Here is a 17,792-nt window from a genome sequence, read left to right as displayed (position 1 = left end):
CTACCATGACGTGGACCAGCATATATATATATATATATATATATATATATTACTTATACTTTATGTTTTTTTTTCCCTTATATTTTTTTATAAAAAAAATTTCAGCTTATTTAGTTTTTTTTTTTTTTTTTTTTTTGAGAGAGCTTATTTAGTTTATTAGTACAACTTTGTAAAGATGATTTTTTTACCCTAGATATGTTTTTGGTCCTAACTTATCTTTTAAGCCTAACATAAAAATAAGTTTCTTTGTGAATTCCAGTTAGCTCAACTGGTAAAATATCTAATGGTTGAATAAGAGATCTGGAGTTCAATCCCTGTCTATACTAATAATTGATTGGTGTCTTAATCTAATGATAAAGAGCTATCATTAGGAGTTTATATTATGACTTTAGAGCATACATTAAATAAACCTTTTAAAAAACTTTTTCATAATAAAGTAAAAATGACTAATTTTTATTTATTTATAGTTTTTTCATACTCTCATAATTTTTTTTTTTAAATGGAAGATTAATGTAAACTATACAATAACATGACCTTTTTTATATTAGTAACCATAGTCTCTTTCCTTACTTAAGGGTGCATTTGGCTTAGATTTTCTTTCCCAAAGTATTAGGGTATTTTTATCTATTTTTTTTAAAAGTAAGTCAAATCAATGGCCATTCACAGTGTGATGGGAAAGCGAGTCTTTTCTCACGTCTCCTATGCGCTAATTTTAATAAGAGGATACTAGGATAGTGATATTGAGATACAGTTTAATAGTAGTGGGAATATAGATTTAAGAAAATTATCACCAAGGTTTTCCTTTATTTTGTTATTGGGAACAAAGTGGATATTCTTATAATTTTCCTCTCAATTTTAACTTCTTTTGAGAAAACGAAACATAGAAAATTCAATTCACAACTACAATATCCATTCGTAAATATAAAATAAAAATTATTACTTGAGTTATGCAATATCATATAATATATACACTATACAATAAAAGTTGGGTTATAAAAATTGGTGTCTACACCAATTTTTTTTTTTGGTGTGGCAGCAAGTTGTTACACTCCTTAATCCAAGCGGATACCATTTATTAAAAGTTTAGGTAATAAATCAAATAATAATTTTGGGTTGTTTCAAATTCAACCTTAAATTTTAAAAAGATCCAATTGCCTTAAAAGAACGATTAAAACAATGACATTTCACGAATAGTTTTAATCCATGTTCTCAATAAGTAGCTAACTAAAGAAAGCCATTTTCTTGTTTACCAGTCGAAGGACATTTCAAACTCATAGATGATGCAATAATGATGAAGAAACAATGTCCACATCACTTGATTAAACCCGTTTGTGTTAACAAAAACCACTAATAATAGATTTGATTGGTCAAAAAGTTAATATCCATAGCACAATTAATTGTTTAAATCATAACTCATAAGTTAATGAATTAAATTACGACTCATGTCCAAGCTCGGGATAATATTTGCTAAAACACCTTCAATATTCTTAAACAGCACACTTTTACTAATTAGTTGCCATTGTTTTTCTTTCTTCCTGAATGGAAATATCAACTTTAAGATGATGTAGGAGCAAATTCAGAGGCTCCACCAGTAATTCACACCTTGCAGACTGAGTCATTTCAGTAGGACCTCTCTTGACAAAAAAAATGATTTTCTATTTTGTCATCGACCCTACATCCATCATCCATCATTTGATTCATTTCGCATTTTAGCTTTTCTTCTTCCTCTTTTTTTTTTTTTTCTCTTTTATTTACAGTAAACATAGACATTAAGAATTCGAGGAGGAAATAATAATAACTTTTTAAAAATATTTAATGTCTTTATGTTCCTTCTGGGGTCTCCAAAAATGCACATCAAGATTGACTTAATGCAACAGAGAGACCGAGCAACGAAAAGGGGGGGAGGGATCAAAAAAAGAAGAGCAGACGTCTCATCATGTGATCAAGTATTGGGGAAATCGTATCACTCAAAACACTAAACTTTGCTCTATATAAGTGATGATACATAAATTCTGAAATTTGAATTTGCTAAATTAGCTTACACAATGATGACCAATATCACTTGGGGAAACAGAGAAACTTTTGACTTACAACTACTTTTGATAAGGAGTGCAATGAATGCCCGATCATATATTCATAATGATGTGTGGTTTAGAACATCCTTTCCTTCCTCTACCATCATCCACACCTACCATCTGAAATTGGATAACTCTAAACCAGAGGGAAAATTTCAAACAATAAAATCTAGTAATGCAACCCTCAATTTCTTCAAGGAAAAGCAACAGAAAATGAAACATTTTCACAAGAATATCGATAAGATCTGTGTGAGCCACGAATGTGTATGCACGTGCATCTTATTGGCCTATGGTAAGAATTGAGTCTCGAACCCCTCTTCTGTAACCAACTGATGCTGATAAATTACACTAGTTGCTATCAAATCTAAGTCAGGACAGTAAGTAAGCAGCTACATCTATTCCACCACGTGAAAAAATACACTTTACAGTCTATCGGATTTGACAACTTGATAGAAAACTGCATGACCTTTTGCACCTTGGGCACAGCTTTCTCCATAAACAAGATTTATATGCAGCAGCACACATGCAACTTTCAGCTGAAGTTTCTCTGAGATAGACAATATCTGAAAAGAAAAAAGGTTGTGCACAAATATTCTTTGAGAACAGTATGCAAGCAGGTTATCATTGGAGGGGCGCTCAATCCTCAATGTGTTCAGCATCAGGACAATAAAAGTATATACTAAAAGACTGAGACAATGAAGGGAAAAGCTCATAAAACTCATGTAGTGAGTACCACGAAATCTAACATTTAAGCGACACCTGAGCGCACATAAACTGAGAGGATAAACTTGGATTCATATGACTGCAAAATTTTGCTAAAATCAGTAATATCAGGCTCCACATTAGACCTGGTATCAACATAAACCATTTTTTAAAGGTCCGTTGACACTACAAGGGACTATTTATGAGTCAGGGAATTAGTCTCTCCAATAAAATTATGTTAAAAACACCAATACACACACACACACACACACACACACACACATATATATATTGGTGATACATCAATAGTTGGTGGTGGGGGATTTGCACCCTGAATGTCTCCATTAAAAACACCAAGAGGCGGGAGGTGCCAACCAGCTTGTGCATATATATGCGTAGAATTGCTCAATGCTTATGCAATAGAACTGTTTCAATCGATTTCTAGAAGATTTGATTGTCAAGGCAAAGTATACATGCAGCTCAATTTTTAACATAAACAAATCTATGAAACCAGCTGGTCTACTTTCCAAGGTAAAAAAATAAAAAATAAATCTCCATGGTTTTAAACGTGGACCTGACTGGCTGGTCCAACGACTCCAACCAGGTTAACTGTGAACTGGAGTTCAGTCTCGTTTTTTTTTTTTTTTCCATAGAAAAACACATTTTACATAAAGTGAGTAAGCCCCTTAAATTGCCTGTCAAACCAGAAAACCACACTAAACCGTTTTCCAATTCGACTGGATCAAGGGAGTATATATTTTATAAAAATCAGAGAAAGGAACGCTGTGGGGTTTTGAACCCCTGCCCCCCAGATATATCACACCAGTCATTAAGGTACCTGACTTTATAACACCTCTCTAAATCTTAAAAGTATTATATTTATCTTTCCTTATTAATAGAGAAAATTCAGCAAAGAGAAAAAAAAAAGAAAAAAAAGAAAAAAAGAAGAAGAAGAAAGATTAATAGACAATAGCTTTTCATTTCATTATATCACCTCTCTCTAAATGTATTAATTTGAATTTGTATTCTTGCCAAAATTTATTTGTAATTTAATATTTTTGTTTTTACATGTGAATGAGCTATTTATGAATTTATTTTAAAAATAGCTTCATTTTCAATTAAAATAATTTCTACCTGAAAGATTACTAAAGAGTAAAGACAATATTATTTTATGCTTTTTTATTATTTTCTATTAACCTTATACTTATCAAAAAATTATTTTCTATTAACCTTATATAAAAATCTTGTAAATTAATTTGAAAGCTGTTTAAATTTCTCTAGATACTTTTTAGTCAATTTTGCTAATTTTTACAAATTTAATTTCCTTATTTGTATTCAAAATTAATTACTAAATTAATTATGCATCATCAGTTTGACCTCCAGTTGAATCCTGGTCAACCTTAAAATCTTGAATCTCTCCCTTTCCCAGTTCTTTAATAGTTTGGTTTTTAAAACATTGACAATTTCATACATCCTGCTAAACAGAGAAAATTCAACATGTAGTAGGAAGGTGGAATGATTTATTACTTTTGATCATTCTATTTCCTCATCTACTACGCATATTCACTTACCTAAGTCAATATATGTGACTAAGCTTCCTCTGAAAAGCAACCAACATGATAAGCCTGAGAAAGATCAGAGCTAGTGTCCTTTGCTGAGGAACTCGGTTGGGAGGATGAAATTTTCAATGCAGAAAATTGCCGGTAAGGACGATGAACAGGAGGTAACAGTAAAGAGGATTTTTTGTCCATTGATAGTAGTCGTCCACACTTACTGCACCACCAACAACATAAAATTTAGAAGTCTAACACCATCAAGGAAATCTTAGAAGTGGGAAAAAGAGTCACACCTGCAGACTTTTGAAAATAAAGTTTGATAACTGCAGATCCAATGCTACAAAAACAAAAGCAGAAAGTTATAAATCTTAAATATGTATGATAAGATTGTACATAAAAAATATTAAACTCAAAAGTTCAATAGAGATGGTACCAGAAGAGAATGTAGAGCTGTTTCAGCTTGATTTCCGAGGAAATACTGCAGAGCCATAGCAGCATGCTCCTGCAATAGGAAAATGCTAAAATAAATAGGAAGTTTTAACCACCTGAACTAGGAGAAAGATAAAATGACAAGCAAAGGCTATTACCGTGATGCGTCTAAATACATGATAAACTGAAAAACCTCTAGAATGTATGTAGTTGCCTCCCTGTTAAATACAGTAGAAATCAAACACATTGCAGCTAAGCACCCTTAATAATAAAGGAAAAAGATAATAGTAAAACAATAAGGCTCAATAATTATAAAAATAAAAAAGTACAAAGACAACAGAAATATAAGCATCTACAATATGAAAGCCAGGGAAAAACTAAAAGTGTCAATATAGAAGACAAAATAGATCACAACATGTAAAAAGATGAAGATTTTGCAAAATAGAGGGGAGGACAAAAGATATGCACACTTCCACTGCCATGAAGACAAGTAGTCAATTTACCAATTAGCCCACAAATCTAACAATCTTCAAGTAAAATCTCATATGGCATTTAAAGAGAAATCAGAATACTCACATAAAATGTAATCAATCTTAACTTGTGATCTAGATATTATCTCAGAGATGAGGAATGGAACAATGAATCATATGGATCTCCGAGTAAACAAAGAATAGCATGATATGATATTTAGTAAAAAAAATTAAGATATCTGGATATACAAGATTACCTCATCTGGGGAGAAGAAAGCAACTGAGTCAGGGTCAATAGAACCAGCTGGATGCAGAGATACAACTGCTCTGAAGACAGATGGAAACAGCAATTCAATTACAGCAATCTTCTCTACAGCAACCGCACTCAACGATCCTGCTCTTAGTTTATTTGAACTATGAAAATTATGTTCTTTAGATGTTTCCATGGAAGCCTCATTAGTTGAAGAGGGCAGCAAAGAAGCTCTTTTCAACCAATCCAATCGCTCATAAGTGAAAATTTTCAAATTTGGCACTTCTTTTTCCAAATGCATTAGAACATCTGTTAGTGTCTTAAAACCACTAAGCTCTTCTTGATGATTTTCCATTGGAATTTGGGGACCACAATGTTTCTTTGAAGCTGATTTGGTATCCTGATCATGTAATCCATCATCAAGGTGAGGGAAAAATCGTCTTTTCTGATCAGTGAAGGCCTTGAGAGCTAACCTGCAAATATTCGGAAGCATAACTAATCATTAACCAGTTGGCACATGGCCATTGAAGAACATGCAGTGGCAATTTATTGAGATTAGAAGGACCCCTGTATGTGCTAAGTAATATATTAATAATAACAATATATTGATCAGTTTAACACTTAAAACAATTGCTCTTCTTTAGTATGAGCATGGCATGACTAAAAATATGTAAGAGCAAGATCAATGTAGTTTTCTTTTTTCTGATAAATAGCAAGACCAATGTAGTTGTATCTTGTATGTAAACCTAATGCTATGAAGCACGGGTGCGTTTCGGGATTCGGGTGCGGAACTCGGCAATTTTTGAAAAAGTAGGATGCCGGTGCGGCGGGGTGCGACGATTAAAAAATTATTAAAAATATTTTTATTTATATTTTTAATATATTGCTAAAAATATTTTTTTCACATTATACAAATATATACCAAATTTAAGAGCAATAGTAAATAATAACTAGAATACAGAGAATGGGAGAGAGCCTAGCTGAAGAGCAATACTTTTTTTTTTTTGAATTTCGGCCGGTATTTGCCAATTTCGGCCGGTATCAGCAGATTTCGGCCGGTATCGTCCGATTTCGCCGGTATCGGTTTGCGCCCGATACGTACTGATTCAGGCCGAATCGGCCCGATTTCGCGCGCGTCGGCCCGAATCGGCGCGAATCGCGCCGAAAAAATTATTTTTTTAATGGCCGACGCGGCACGAACGCGCAGGCAGCGGCGTCGCCTGCGCGTCCCCACGTCAGACGCAGGTGCGGCGGCCCAAACGCCGCACCCGTGCTTCCCGGACCTAATGCAATAGCATGATGAACCAAAAAGTCTCCAGGCAGAAGCTCCATTCCCCAATTGATTAACTGATTCAGACCAAACGCAGCATTGGTAGAGTGCAGCCTTGTCGTATGGTCTTTCTTGATTTTTTTTTTTTCTTCTTTTTGGCCAGTAGGAGTAGAGCATGCACTGCAGCCAAACTTTATGAATTATGGATCTTCTTCAATTGATGGATAACAACAATAAAGTGGGATAGCGAGTCCTATGCACAAGTTTTAATAGTGGTTTCTAATGCACAAGAATAGAAGCCTTTCCTTTCTTGAGTTGCAGATATATGCAACAGGATAAAGGAAACAGATTGAGAAACTTTCTTGAGTCTGGCTATTCGCTAACTTTTTCCTGCTAATGTGAAGCGGCAAGAAGCCAACTGGTTGTTGGATTGAACTATGATGTGTTCCAGCAAAGCACTGGGTTGTTGGTATCTTCCCTCATATTCATAGAGATAGGTAGAATACACAAGCCTCTCAAAACGTTTGACAAAGGGCCTTATTAGTTGTTGCATGTGTAGGCATGGTAACATCTGAGCAACCTGAGAGAGGGACAGAAATTTCATGATTGAAAGCCACTCGATCCTTTCGATAAATAAAAGCGAGGGGCATAGATTGAGACCCAATAACCCTTCCGGTTCTAGCTTCACCTGGCCTTGATTACCGATCTTTGGTTTTTTTCTTTTTTTTGGGCTATCCCAAGGTAGTCAAATGCAAAAGGCGACCCTAAAATGCCAAGACCTTGTATTGCCTGAGGCGTGAGGCGACAATAAGGCGCAAGCCCAATTAAAACGAGGTGCCAATTTCTTTTTTTGATAGGTAAAAAAAGAGGTGCCAAATTCTAAATATATTTATTATACATATAGAATTTAAAGCATATGTTTATAATGAGTTGAAATACTATAATCAATTGTTTTTGACATGTATTGCATAAAGAAATTAAGTCTATTAATTGATTTCAAAATTGGCTTAATACGGTTTAGGTTCCACGGAGTATTCTAAAAATGGGTTTTATAACAAACTTCTTTAAATTATAATAATATAACAATAAATTTTACAACAAGCTTTTGCAAATTAATAATCTAATAATACTTATAAAAAAATTAATAATCTAACAATAGGTTTTACAACAATCTTCTTAAAATAAATAAATAAACTGAGGCTCTCACTTTAGTGCCTTTTTTATTTTTTAAGGCGCTCACCTTGCTAGGCTAGGCTCTAAAGGCAAGCGTCTTAGAACCTTAGAGGTGCCTCGCCTTGCCTGAGAGCCCAGCTCACCTTTGATTGCATTTCCATGGCTAATACAAAACGAGGAAAAACCTATTAATGGTTGGCAAAGGGCAACTCAAGGATGTACAAATTCTTGGCTTGGAAAAAAGGTACGCTGGCTGGAATGTTGCTATTACTCTTACATCCCTCTTTTTCTTTATTAGTCTTGCAAAGGAGTTTGGTAGGTGCTAGGCATTGAAAAATCAGTATTGGTCAATATCTCAGACACCCTATAAACAACTAGTATCGGTCCATATTCAACCGATACACCAGCAAAATCCTCTCACACATGTAATTTTCTAAGAATACAAAAATTCCAATATTCCTTGTATCATTTTTGGAGATTGCTTTAACTAAGTATCAATATTACAACTATATTCATCAGTGTCCAAAACAAAGGGAAAGAAAAACTCTTCAAGGTCATAGATTAGAGTGTATTAAGAGACCAGTGGAGCTTATGTTCTGTTCACCTAGAGGTAAGGCTCAAAAGGAAGAATTTGGGTACAGGATCCTGAATCTCATGCCTCAAAGTTAAAGGTGCCTATGAAACACCTAACATCTTAAGAATAGGCTAAATCAAAAGAAAATCTTGAATACCATTTTCAATTGTTTTTATTAATTTTTTAAAGTCAACACTTGATTAACCAACACTCGTTACTCAAAAGTTCTCAAGAGACAGTTTGCTATAGCAAATATTAGGGGGATTTATAGCCTATGAGCTACAGAGAAATCTATTGATTTCATCAGCAACTTCTGATTAGCATCCCATATTTGAAATGAAAGAAATACAGATTGTTATGAATCGTAGGTTTCTTCGGTATCAAATCATTTTGAATATTAAGCTAAATCAAACAAACAACTTGAATACCATTTCAATTGTTTTTTTTGATAAGTAGAAGTAATTTTATAGACAACAACTACTTTATGCAAAAATGAACAAATTCAATCACAATAATTCTCTCCAACTAAAAAAGCAAAACTTACCTTTGGCAAGAGACTTGTAATGTCGTAGAGCTTCTTGCTATATTGTTGATTGATACCCTGCTGATCCAATGATAATATTCTTCTAATTGTAGCTTAACTGACATCTCTTGTTATGGTGCTTTATGGTACTGGAACACTCTAGGAGGCCCGGCTACCTTGAATTAGCCAGAAATCCTGTTTTAGTCTTTTTGCGATCATAGAGTTTGAGTTGTTTCGATCATGGGTGGTGTTTGTAGTTTTTTTATTGAATCCAAACTTTTTCAACTGGTGGTAGAGGAAGGGGGACGGTATTTCTCTTTAAGGATTTTTGAGCGAAGTAGGTACTTCATGAAGTCGGTCTTCATGGGTAAGACAGTGGCACAATGGCTGATGAAGAGCATAGAACGGATAGTCGTTGGGTCCAGTTCGAAGTACTTTTTTTCGTTCAGGGAAGGTGATTTCGCTTATACCCTCCAACGGAGCTCCAATTCTTTTGACTTGTTCCTACTGTTGATTGAACTTAAAGTTGGCGGGTCCAGGAGGTCCATTATTATTCCAGTAGGCAGAGCTAAGAATGGATGGAGGGTTTTTGGGTTAGAGTTAAGGAAGATGTTGGAACCTGAGAACTATGCGAATGGTGGGATTGGGCAAACCAAATTTGTGGCTCAGCTTCTTTTAAGGATAACTCAGGGATTCAACCTTCTAAATCCTTGGCCGATACGGTGCGTGGGCATGAGGTGCAGGTCAGGAGCAAAAATCAGTCAGAGAAGCAAAACCCAGTTGTGAAACAAAAAATGTTGAGTGAAGCGCCGGTGAGCTTGGCTGGTCCGATGACTCTAGAAGGTAGAGTCGCAGGTTCTCGGCAAAGTACAGAGGAGTTTAATGTTGGTATAACAAAACCGGTAGGAAATAAAAGGATATCCCCACTGAATTTCAAATCAAAGGGGATTGAACATGTTTTTGGGAAAAATCGTGAATTGGGAAAGCCTGACTGGGCAGGAAAAAGTCTGACCATAGAAGTGAATGCAGAAGGAAAAAGGAGGGTGGCGTGGCATAAAGTTGGTTTGAGGAGTTCCTTATGTGTATCAAGGGATCAGAGGGTGCCTAGTGGTTCGCGGGCTACTATATGTCCTGTGGTGGACTTAGACAAAGCTAGGATTCAAGTGGGCCTTCCCGTGACTTTTTATCCTGAGCCCAATGGCCCAAGTAGGCTGGAAGTGAGTGAAAGCCCAACTTTGGGAAATCTGAGTCTTCTAGGTCTGGAAACTCAAGCTTTGGCGAAGTCCAAAGCAACCCACGAAGCCTCGGATGCTCAGGACGTCATAGGGGCTGAGTCGACTCTCGCCGAGGAGTCACCAGAGCCACCGGAGAAGGCCGACACAGCGCGACAACCTGATCCGATGACGGCAACAAGCTCGGCGACCCAAATCAAGATGAGCTGTGGTCCGGCGATTGTCTCGGTGGCGGACGGTGGCTCTTTTTCCGATGGGTTTCTTGCCGGGGCCTCACCGGCGATACTGGACAGGGCCGTTACTGGCCTACTTCACACCACGAGGTCCGATTTGGTGTCGGTTCCTCCATCGGAGCTCATGGGTTGTCCTGCGGAGACTTTGGCGGTGGCTAAGAGTCTCATTTCTGGTGGGCCTTGTGCCGTCGAGCCTCTGTTCACTTTGGGTAATGCAGAAACAGAGGGTGAAAGGTCTTTTAAAGGTCTCGAGCTATCCACTTCTGTCCTGAGTCCACCGAGAGTTGGGATTGAGGCTAATCAGTCGGTATTGGCTTTGTCTGAGGTCGAAACAGCCTATGCAGTTGAGGTTCTGGGTGATGTGGAGAGTTCTTCCCCCTTGATGTCTATTAACCCTCTGGGGGTGGCTGTGACTGCTGAATTGAATAGTAATACTGAGGTGAGGAGGTTGGATAACACTTTGACGGTGTCTAATTGGGTGAAACAGAGACTCCCTAGTTTCAGTAAGTTGATGGGCTTCCTTTGGGTCGTCATGAGAAGAGGTGCATTATGCTCCTACAAAGACTTGAGACGGAGATTGAGGCAGCCAAGCTAGTGCACAAGGAAAGGGGCTGCCCACCGAAAAGTTGTCTCCAAGGATAAAGGGAAGAGGGAGTTGAGGAATTTGATTTCCTTGGTTAATTATGATGGGCGATAGTTTTATTTTCTTTGACTGCTTGTTTGAGGTTGCAGTAGGGAGTTTACAGTTTTAATGAAGTTAAAAATGGTGTCATGGAATGTTCGAGGTTTGAATGACTCGCGGAAACGTTTGGTAGTTAGAAATTTATTACGGGATTGGAATTGTGATGTTGTCTGCCTTCAAGAGACTAAGCTTGCAGGCATGGATAGTCAGTTGATATGCAGCTTGTGGAGTTGCCCCTATGTAGATTGGGTGGCCTTGGATGCGGATCAGTCAACTGGTGGGGTTTTGATGATGTGGGATAGGAGGGTTTTAGAAAAGTTGGAGGTTCTGGTGGGTCAATTTTCCGTATCAGTTCGGTGGTAGGGCTTGGGGGACGGTTTTATTTGGGCTTGTTCAGGGGTTTATGGCCCAAATGATGATAACTTGAGGAGGCAGATGTGGGATGAGCTGATTGGTATTCAGCAACTTTGGGAAGTTCCATGGTGCTACATAGGGGATTTCAACGTTGTTAGGTTCCCAAGTGAACGGTTGGGGGGTTCACGTCTTACCCCGGCAATGGAGAATTTTTCTGAGTTCATTGAGGAGCTTAGCTTGATAGATTTGCCTTTGGAAGGAGGGAGTTATACATGGTCGAGTGGTTCGGAACAACCCTCGATGTCTAGGATAGATAGGGCTCTGGTTTCTCTCGATTGGGAGGATCACTATCCGGATGTGACCCAACGGATTTTACCTCGTCCTATTTCAGATCACTTCCCCATATTAGTGGAGGCAGGACGGATTGTAAGGGGGAAAAATCCTTTTAGGTTCGAAAACATGTGGCTAAAGTCGGATGGGTTCAAAGATAGGGTTCATTCTTGGTGGAATTGATATTCCTTCTCAGGTACCCCCAATTTTGTACTTCCCAAGAAGCTCAAGGCATTGAAGGCAGATATTATTCAGTGGAACCGGAGTGAGTTTGGAAATGTAGAGCGTCGGAAAAAAGAATTGTTGGAGGCTTTGAAATTATTGGATGTTAAGGAAGGGGAGTGTGGTCTTTCTGAAGTGGAGTTAGGTGAGAGGGCTGGGTTGAGATCCCAAATACAGAATCTTCTCTCTTTGGAAGAGATTTCGTGGAGACAAAAATCGAGGATGCTTTGCATTAAGGAAGGAGATAACAATACCAAATTTTTCCACAAGATGGCCAATTCTCGGAGAAGGTATAATCATATTAGTATGTTGGATGTGAATGGGGTTATCTATGAGGACGAATCCGAGATGGCTGACCAAGCTGTACAGTTTTATAAAAATTTGTACAAGGAGACAGAGGAGTGGAGGCCTTTTGTGGAAGGATTAGAGTTTGATCAGATAGAGGGGTTGGAGAGGGACTGGCTTCAACGGAGGTTTGAAAAAGAGGAGGTCCTTCGAGTTGTCAAAGAGATGGAAGGAGATAAAGCTCCAGGTCCTGATGGTTTCTCTTTGGCTTTTTATCACCATTGTTGGGGAGTTGTGGAAAGAGATGTCTTAGCTGTGTTTGAAGAGTTTTATCAACACAGTAAGTTTGAAAAATCTCTTAATGCAACTTTTATAGCCTTAATCCCTAAGAAGAATGGTGCTTCCAATATTCAAGATTTTAGACCTATTAGTCTTGTGGGGAGTGTCTACAAGATTTTGGCCAAGGTGTTGGCAAACCGCATGAAAGAGGTTTTGGATCAGTTGATATATGAGTCTCAGAACAGTTTTGTGGGTGGTAGACAAATTCTTGATTTAGTTCTCATTGCTAATGAGTGTGTTGATAGTAGGGTGAAAAGTAAGATTCCGAGGGTTATCTGCAAATTAGATGTTGAGAAAGCTTATGATCATGTAAACTGGGAGGCTCTTCTTGATTTGTTGAAGAGAATGGGATTTGGGGTGAGATGGTGTAGGTGGATCCGCACATGCATATCTACAGCCCAATTCTCGGTATTGTTTAATGGGTCTCCAGCTGATTTTTTTGGGAGTTCGAGGGGATTGAGACAAGGGGACCCGCTTTCGCCCATGTTGTTTCTGATTTTGATGGAGGTTCTCAGTAAGATGATGCAAAGAGCTGAAGGGGCTGGTTTATTTCGAGGCTTTAGGGCCCACGGTAGACGGGGGGGAGAGGTTTGTGTATCGCATCTATTGTTTGCGGATGATACGATTCTATTTTGCGATGCTGATGAGGAGCAGATTCTTTATATTCGGATGCTTCTTCTTTGTTTCCAGGTAGTGAAAGGTTTAAAGGTTAATGTGCTAAAAAGTGAGATGGTTCCTATTGGGGAGGTTCCTACTATCCACGTCCTAGCAGAGCTTTTGGGATGCCGGATTGGATCTTTGCCTATGACCTATCTTGGTATGCCTTTGGGGGCATCCTTCAAGTCCCCTACTATTTGGAATCCTATCTTGGAGAATTTTGAGCGTAAGCTGGCCGGTTGGAAGAAGATGTATTTGTCAAAAGGTGAAAGACTAATGTTGCTTAAAAGCACTTTATCTAGTCTCCCCACTTATTATTTGTCTCTTTTTACCATCCCTACGCATGTGGCCAATAAAATTGAGAGGTTGCAAAGAGATTTCTTGTGGGGGGACTCCAAGTTTCATTTGGTGGGATGGGACAAAGTGTGTGCACCTTTGAAAAATAGAGGGTTAGGGGTAAGGAAATTAACTACTTTCAATAAAGCTTTACTAGGGAAGTGGTTATGGAGGTATGGGATTGAGGAGACAAGGCTTTGGAGAAGGGTCATAGCCCTCAAGTTTGGGGAAGAATGGGGGGGATGGAAGTCCAAGCTAGGTAGAGGGGCACATGGGTGTGGCTTGTGGAGAAGTATCTGCATGGGATGGGAGGATTTTAGTAAGAATACTTGCTTTGAGGTAGGGGTGGGGGATAGAGTGAAGCTTTGGACTGATCATTGGTGTGGGGAGTCTCCTCTTCAGCTAGCTTTTCCGAGCGTATATGGGATTGCATCCAATAAAGAGGCATCAGTGGCCTCTTCTCTTGAACGGTTGGGGATTGAGGAGCGGAGAAGCTAGAATGTTCATTTTATTTGGAGACCTAATGATTGGGAAATGGGTAGGGTGGATGATTTTCTCCGTACCTTAGGTTCTAATCTTCCTCCCACTGAAAATGTAGATCGTATGCGATGGAAGTTGACAAAGAATGGGGACTTTGATATTCGTTCGTTTTACAATAAGTTGAGAAGCCCCGTGCCCATTATTTTCCCTTGGAAAGGGGTTTGGAAGGTTAAGGCTCCTCGGCATGTTTCCTTCTTTGTGTGGACTGCTGTATGGGATAGGATCCTTACAGGGGATAATTTGAGGGTTAGAGGGTTGGATTTTGTTGATTGGTGTATCATGTGTCATAGTAATGGGGAGACGGCGGATCATTTGTTACTTCACTGTGGAAAGGCTTCTCGACTGCGGAGTTTGGTTTTTAGATCTTTTGGGTTTTCTTGGGTCTTGCCTAGATTAGTTGCGGATACTCTATTCAGTTGGTGGAATTGGCCTGAAAAGCATTCGTCTAGCATTTGGAATTTAGCTCCTTTATACTTGATGTGGTGTCTCTGGAGGGAGCGCAATAGGAGGACATTCGAGGACATGGAAAGCCCAGATGACCAGCTATTGGCCTCTCTAAGCGGCACTCTGTTTGATTGGTCTAGGGCTTGGGGACTCACCTCTAGTGATTCTCTCCCTATGTTCCTTACTTCTCTCATGTATACTTAGTTTCTTTTCCTTTCTTTTTCTTTTTACTCTTTCTTTTCCCTTTGTACTTTTCTCTCTGCCTTATGTTTTTTTGCATAAGGTAGTGTTCTTGAATATATATTTTCTTTTACCTATCAAAAAAAAAAATTCTCTCCAACCATTTCCTGATTTGCATTTTCCTAGTCCAATCACAATGATTAACCTAATGTTCATCAAGAGTTTGATCTAGCAAATTTTTGGAAGATTTAAAACCTATGGGCTGCAGAGCAATCTCTTGCTTTCTTGCAAGTTTTAATTAGTGTATCATATTTGAAATGAACTGAAGACAACATGTTCTGAATTCAAGGTTGTTTTTGTATCGAAGTATTTAAACGAGAAATCACAACTTTTTACCAGTAAAATTTTTGCATGCCAGTAAACCAACAGATAAAGTAAATAAAGAATATAAAGAAAAGCAGTACAATTTCAAAAGATAGAAACAAAAGCATTTTTACAGCTGATGAACTACAAAGCAATCTATTGATTTTGCCAACAACTTTTGATCAGCGTAGTGCCCCATATTTGACATGAAATAAATACAAATTGTTATGAATTGTAAGTTCCTTTGGTATCAAATCATTTTTGAATAATGAACTAAATCAAAAGAACAACTTGAACACCATTTCGATTATTTTTTATACTTTTCAAATCCAATAACGATAATTCTGAAAACCATTTCTGATTTACATTTTCCTAGTCCAATCACAACGATTAACCTAATGTTCCTCAAGAGAAAGTTTGCTCTAGCAAATATTTGGGAGATTTATAACCTACGGGCTGCACAACAGTCTCTTGGTTTCTTTGGCAGCTTTTGATTAGTGTATTGTATTTGACATTAACTGATGATAAAACATTATGAATTCTAGGTTGTTTGGTATCGAATCATTTAGACTTGAAATCACAACTTTTTGCCAGTAAATTCTTTGAATAACAATAACCCAGCAAGATAAAATTGCAGGAAATGAATTCAATTTTCAGAAGATAGAAACAACAGCACCTTATTTCTTTCTATAGTTACAAAAACTCAAATCTGGCACTTAAGCTTTGCAATCAAGAAGTTATGTCTGTCACTCTGTCCCCAAAAGACAATAGACAACCTTGCATCTGCCTTTTCCTCAAAACTATGACAATCACCACAATTACCTAATACACTTCCGCAAGCATAAAGTTTTAGCAATAGAACACACTCAAAGACATATACCTGATTCTTTGAAGTGTAAACCATATCACCTTCTAGTTTGGTCACAGCAACACAAGTTTAAATTTACATTTCGTGTATAACTTTCACCCCCTATCATTTCTTTGAAACAATTCTCAAACTTCACCTGCATTTTACTCTTGATTCTTAAATAAAAATCATTCAACTTGTACTACTAATCTGAAATCAATACAACAACAACAACCAAGTCTTGGTTCCGAAAATTCCAAAAAATTTGGTACAGCCATGCTACACAACAGACTAATCAATGAATCAACTTAACACTTCCCCATTTGTGCATTAATCGCTCTCCTACATGTGACCAAAACTTCCCCTCATTTTTTTTCATCAATAGCGGTCACCATGAATTTCTTCATTTCGAATCCTATCTTCCCTTGTATTCTCGTTTCTGCTAACACTAATATTACGAAAATGTTACTTCTTAACAGCCTAGCATTCAATACCATATAGCATATCTACAGTCACAAACAACTTTTGGCGTGCTTATCCACTAATCTGAAATCAATTTCAACATGGAACTCAGGTAGAACTGAAATGACAAGAACCAACCTGGTCCTATCGACCGCAGACGCACCGGCCTGGCCAGCCAGTTGGCGTTTCCAGGCGTACGCAACGACGGCACCGTCAGGACAGACCACCGGCATGTGCAGCCCCCACGAATTACTTCGAGACCGAAGCGATTCACTCAAAACCCCAGATTCCTCTAGCTGCCTTCCTAACATAAATCAAAAAAACACAATTTCAAAAACGACGAAACCCTAACCCTAACCCTAACCCTAGAAAGCAAGGAAAAAGAAAAAAAAAAAATGAAAATGCGTGCGTTACCGACGGAGCGGAGGTCTTGGAGGTGTTGGCGCATGGAGGAGTCTTCTTTGAGGAACAAGTGGAGAGGTTTGTTGCTCTGGTGAGGCTGTGCGGCGATGAATAGCGCTTCCAAGAGCCGATCGGCTCCGAGCCTGATGTCGGCGATGAGACGCGCAGCGTGGCTGAGCCTGTCCATTGCTTGAGCCACCTGTTTCGGAGGCGCCTCCTCTGACGGTGGCGGACTGGAGCTAGCGGTTGCCGCCGACGTGTCCTCCGCCTGAGGTGGTGGTGGTGGTGGTTGTTGTTGCTGCTGTTGTAGCTGTTGCTGTTGCTGTTGCTGTTGCTGTTGATAGTGATGCTGAGGTTGAGTCTGTGGCTGTAGTTGTTGTGGTAGTCGCATTTTTTGGCTTTTTTAAGAATTTGGGGATTGAAGGTCTGTGTCAAGGGCGTGACTGTTTCTGTGACTCACCCTCTCAGTTAGTTGAGCTTTTTGTATAATTGCAAGTTGATAAATAATTTCCAAGTTATAATCATAAATGCATTTTGCAGCTTTGCATTTCAGGTCGACCAAAACTTATTTATATAGTAGTAATATAATGGGAACTGATACGCGTCTCACCGCAAATCATAGCGGGTATTGGTTTTTTGTTTTCTATGACAAAGTTTTTTCCTTTTTTTTTTTTTAATTATTGGGTATTGGTTTTTTTTATGACAAAGTTTTTTTTTTTTTTTATGCTACGTTCATTATATTTTTACAACAAATCATATGTGATTAGTTGTTATTGATTCAAATTTGAACCTAACACTAAGATTGTTTTTTTGCTCTAACAATAACAAGTACCAACCTGCCACTTATGATTCATTGTAAAAA

General features: G+C 38.1%; 1 protein-coding gene across 1 annotated transcript; it reads right to left on the bottom strand.

Moving 5' to 3' along the window:
- Positions 1-1,956: 1,956 nt before the first annotated feature.
- Positions 1,957-17,471, bottom strand: LOC142610390 (mediator of RNA polymerase II transcription subunit 27). Its single transcript, XM_075782200.1, has 8 exons — positions 16,943-17,471; positions 16,667-16,832; positions 5,490-5,955; positions 4,921-4,980; positions 4,767-4,835; positions 4,627-4,670; positions 4,349-4,550; positions 1,957-2,638 (listed from the first exon to the last, which is right to left on the bottom strand). The coding sequence occupies exons 1-7, from the start codon at positions 17,319-17,321 to the stop codon at positions 4,367-4,369; spliced, it is 1,368 nt and encodes a 455-aa protein (XP_075638315.1). The 5' UTR covers positions 17,322-17,471; the 3' UTR covers positions 1,957-2,638; positions 4,349-4,366.
- Positions 17,472-17,792: the final 321 nt, after the last annotated feature.

The sequence above is a fragment of the Castanea sativa genome, chromosome 9 (genome assembly GCF_040712315.1).
Source record: "Castanea sativa cultivar Marrone di Chiusa Pesio chromosome 9, ASM4071231v1".
Classification (NCBI taxonomy): Eukaryota; Viridiplantae; Streptophyta; class Magnoliopsida; order Fagales; family Fagaceae; genus Castanea; species Castanea sativa.
The sequence above is the reverse complement of the archived record's forward strand: the minus strand, read 5'-3'. Positions and strand labels throughout refer to the sequence as shown.

What these genes read in the sequence shown, in the direction of transcription:
- LOC142610390 (XM_075782200.1), bottom strand. Translation starts at nt 17,321, where the DNA reads ATGCGACTACCACAACAACTACAGCCACAGACTCAACCTCAGCATCAC. An exon ending in CCAAGACCTCCGCTCCGTCG is followed by an intron (nt 16,833 to 16,942) that starts GTAACGCACGCA and finishes GATTTATGTTAG; the next exon opens with GAAGGCAGCTAGAGGAATCT. An exon ending in ATGTATTTAGACGCATCACG is followed by an intron (nt 4,836 to 4,920) that starts GTAATAGCCTTT and finishes TTCCTATTGCAG; the next exon opens with GAGCATGCTGCTATGGCTCT.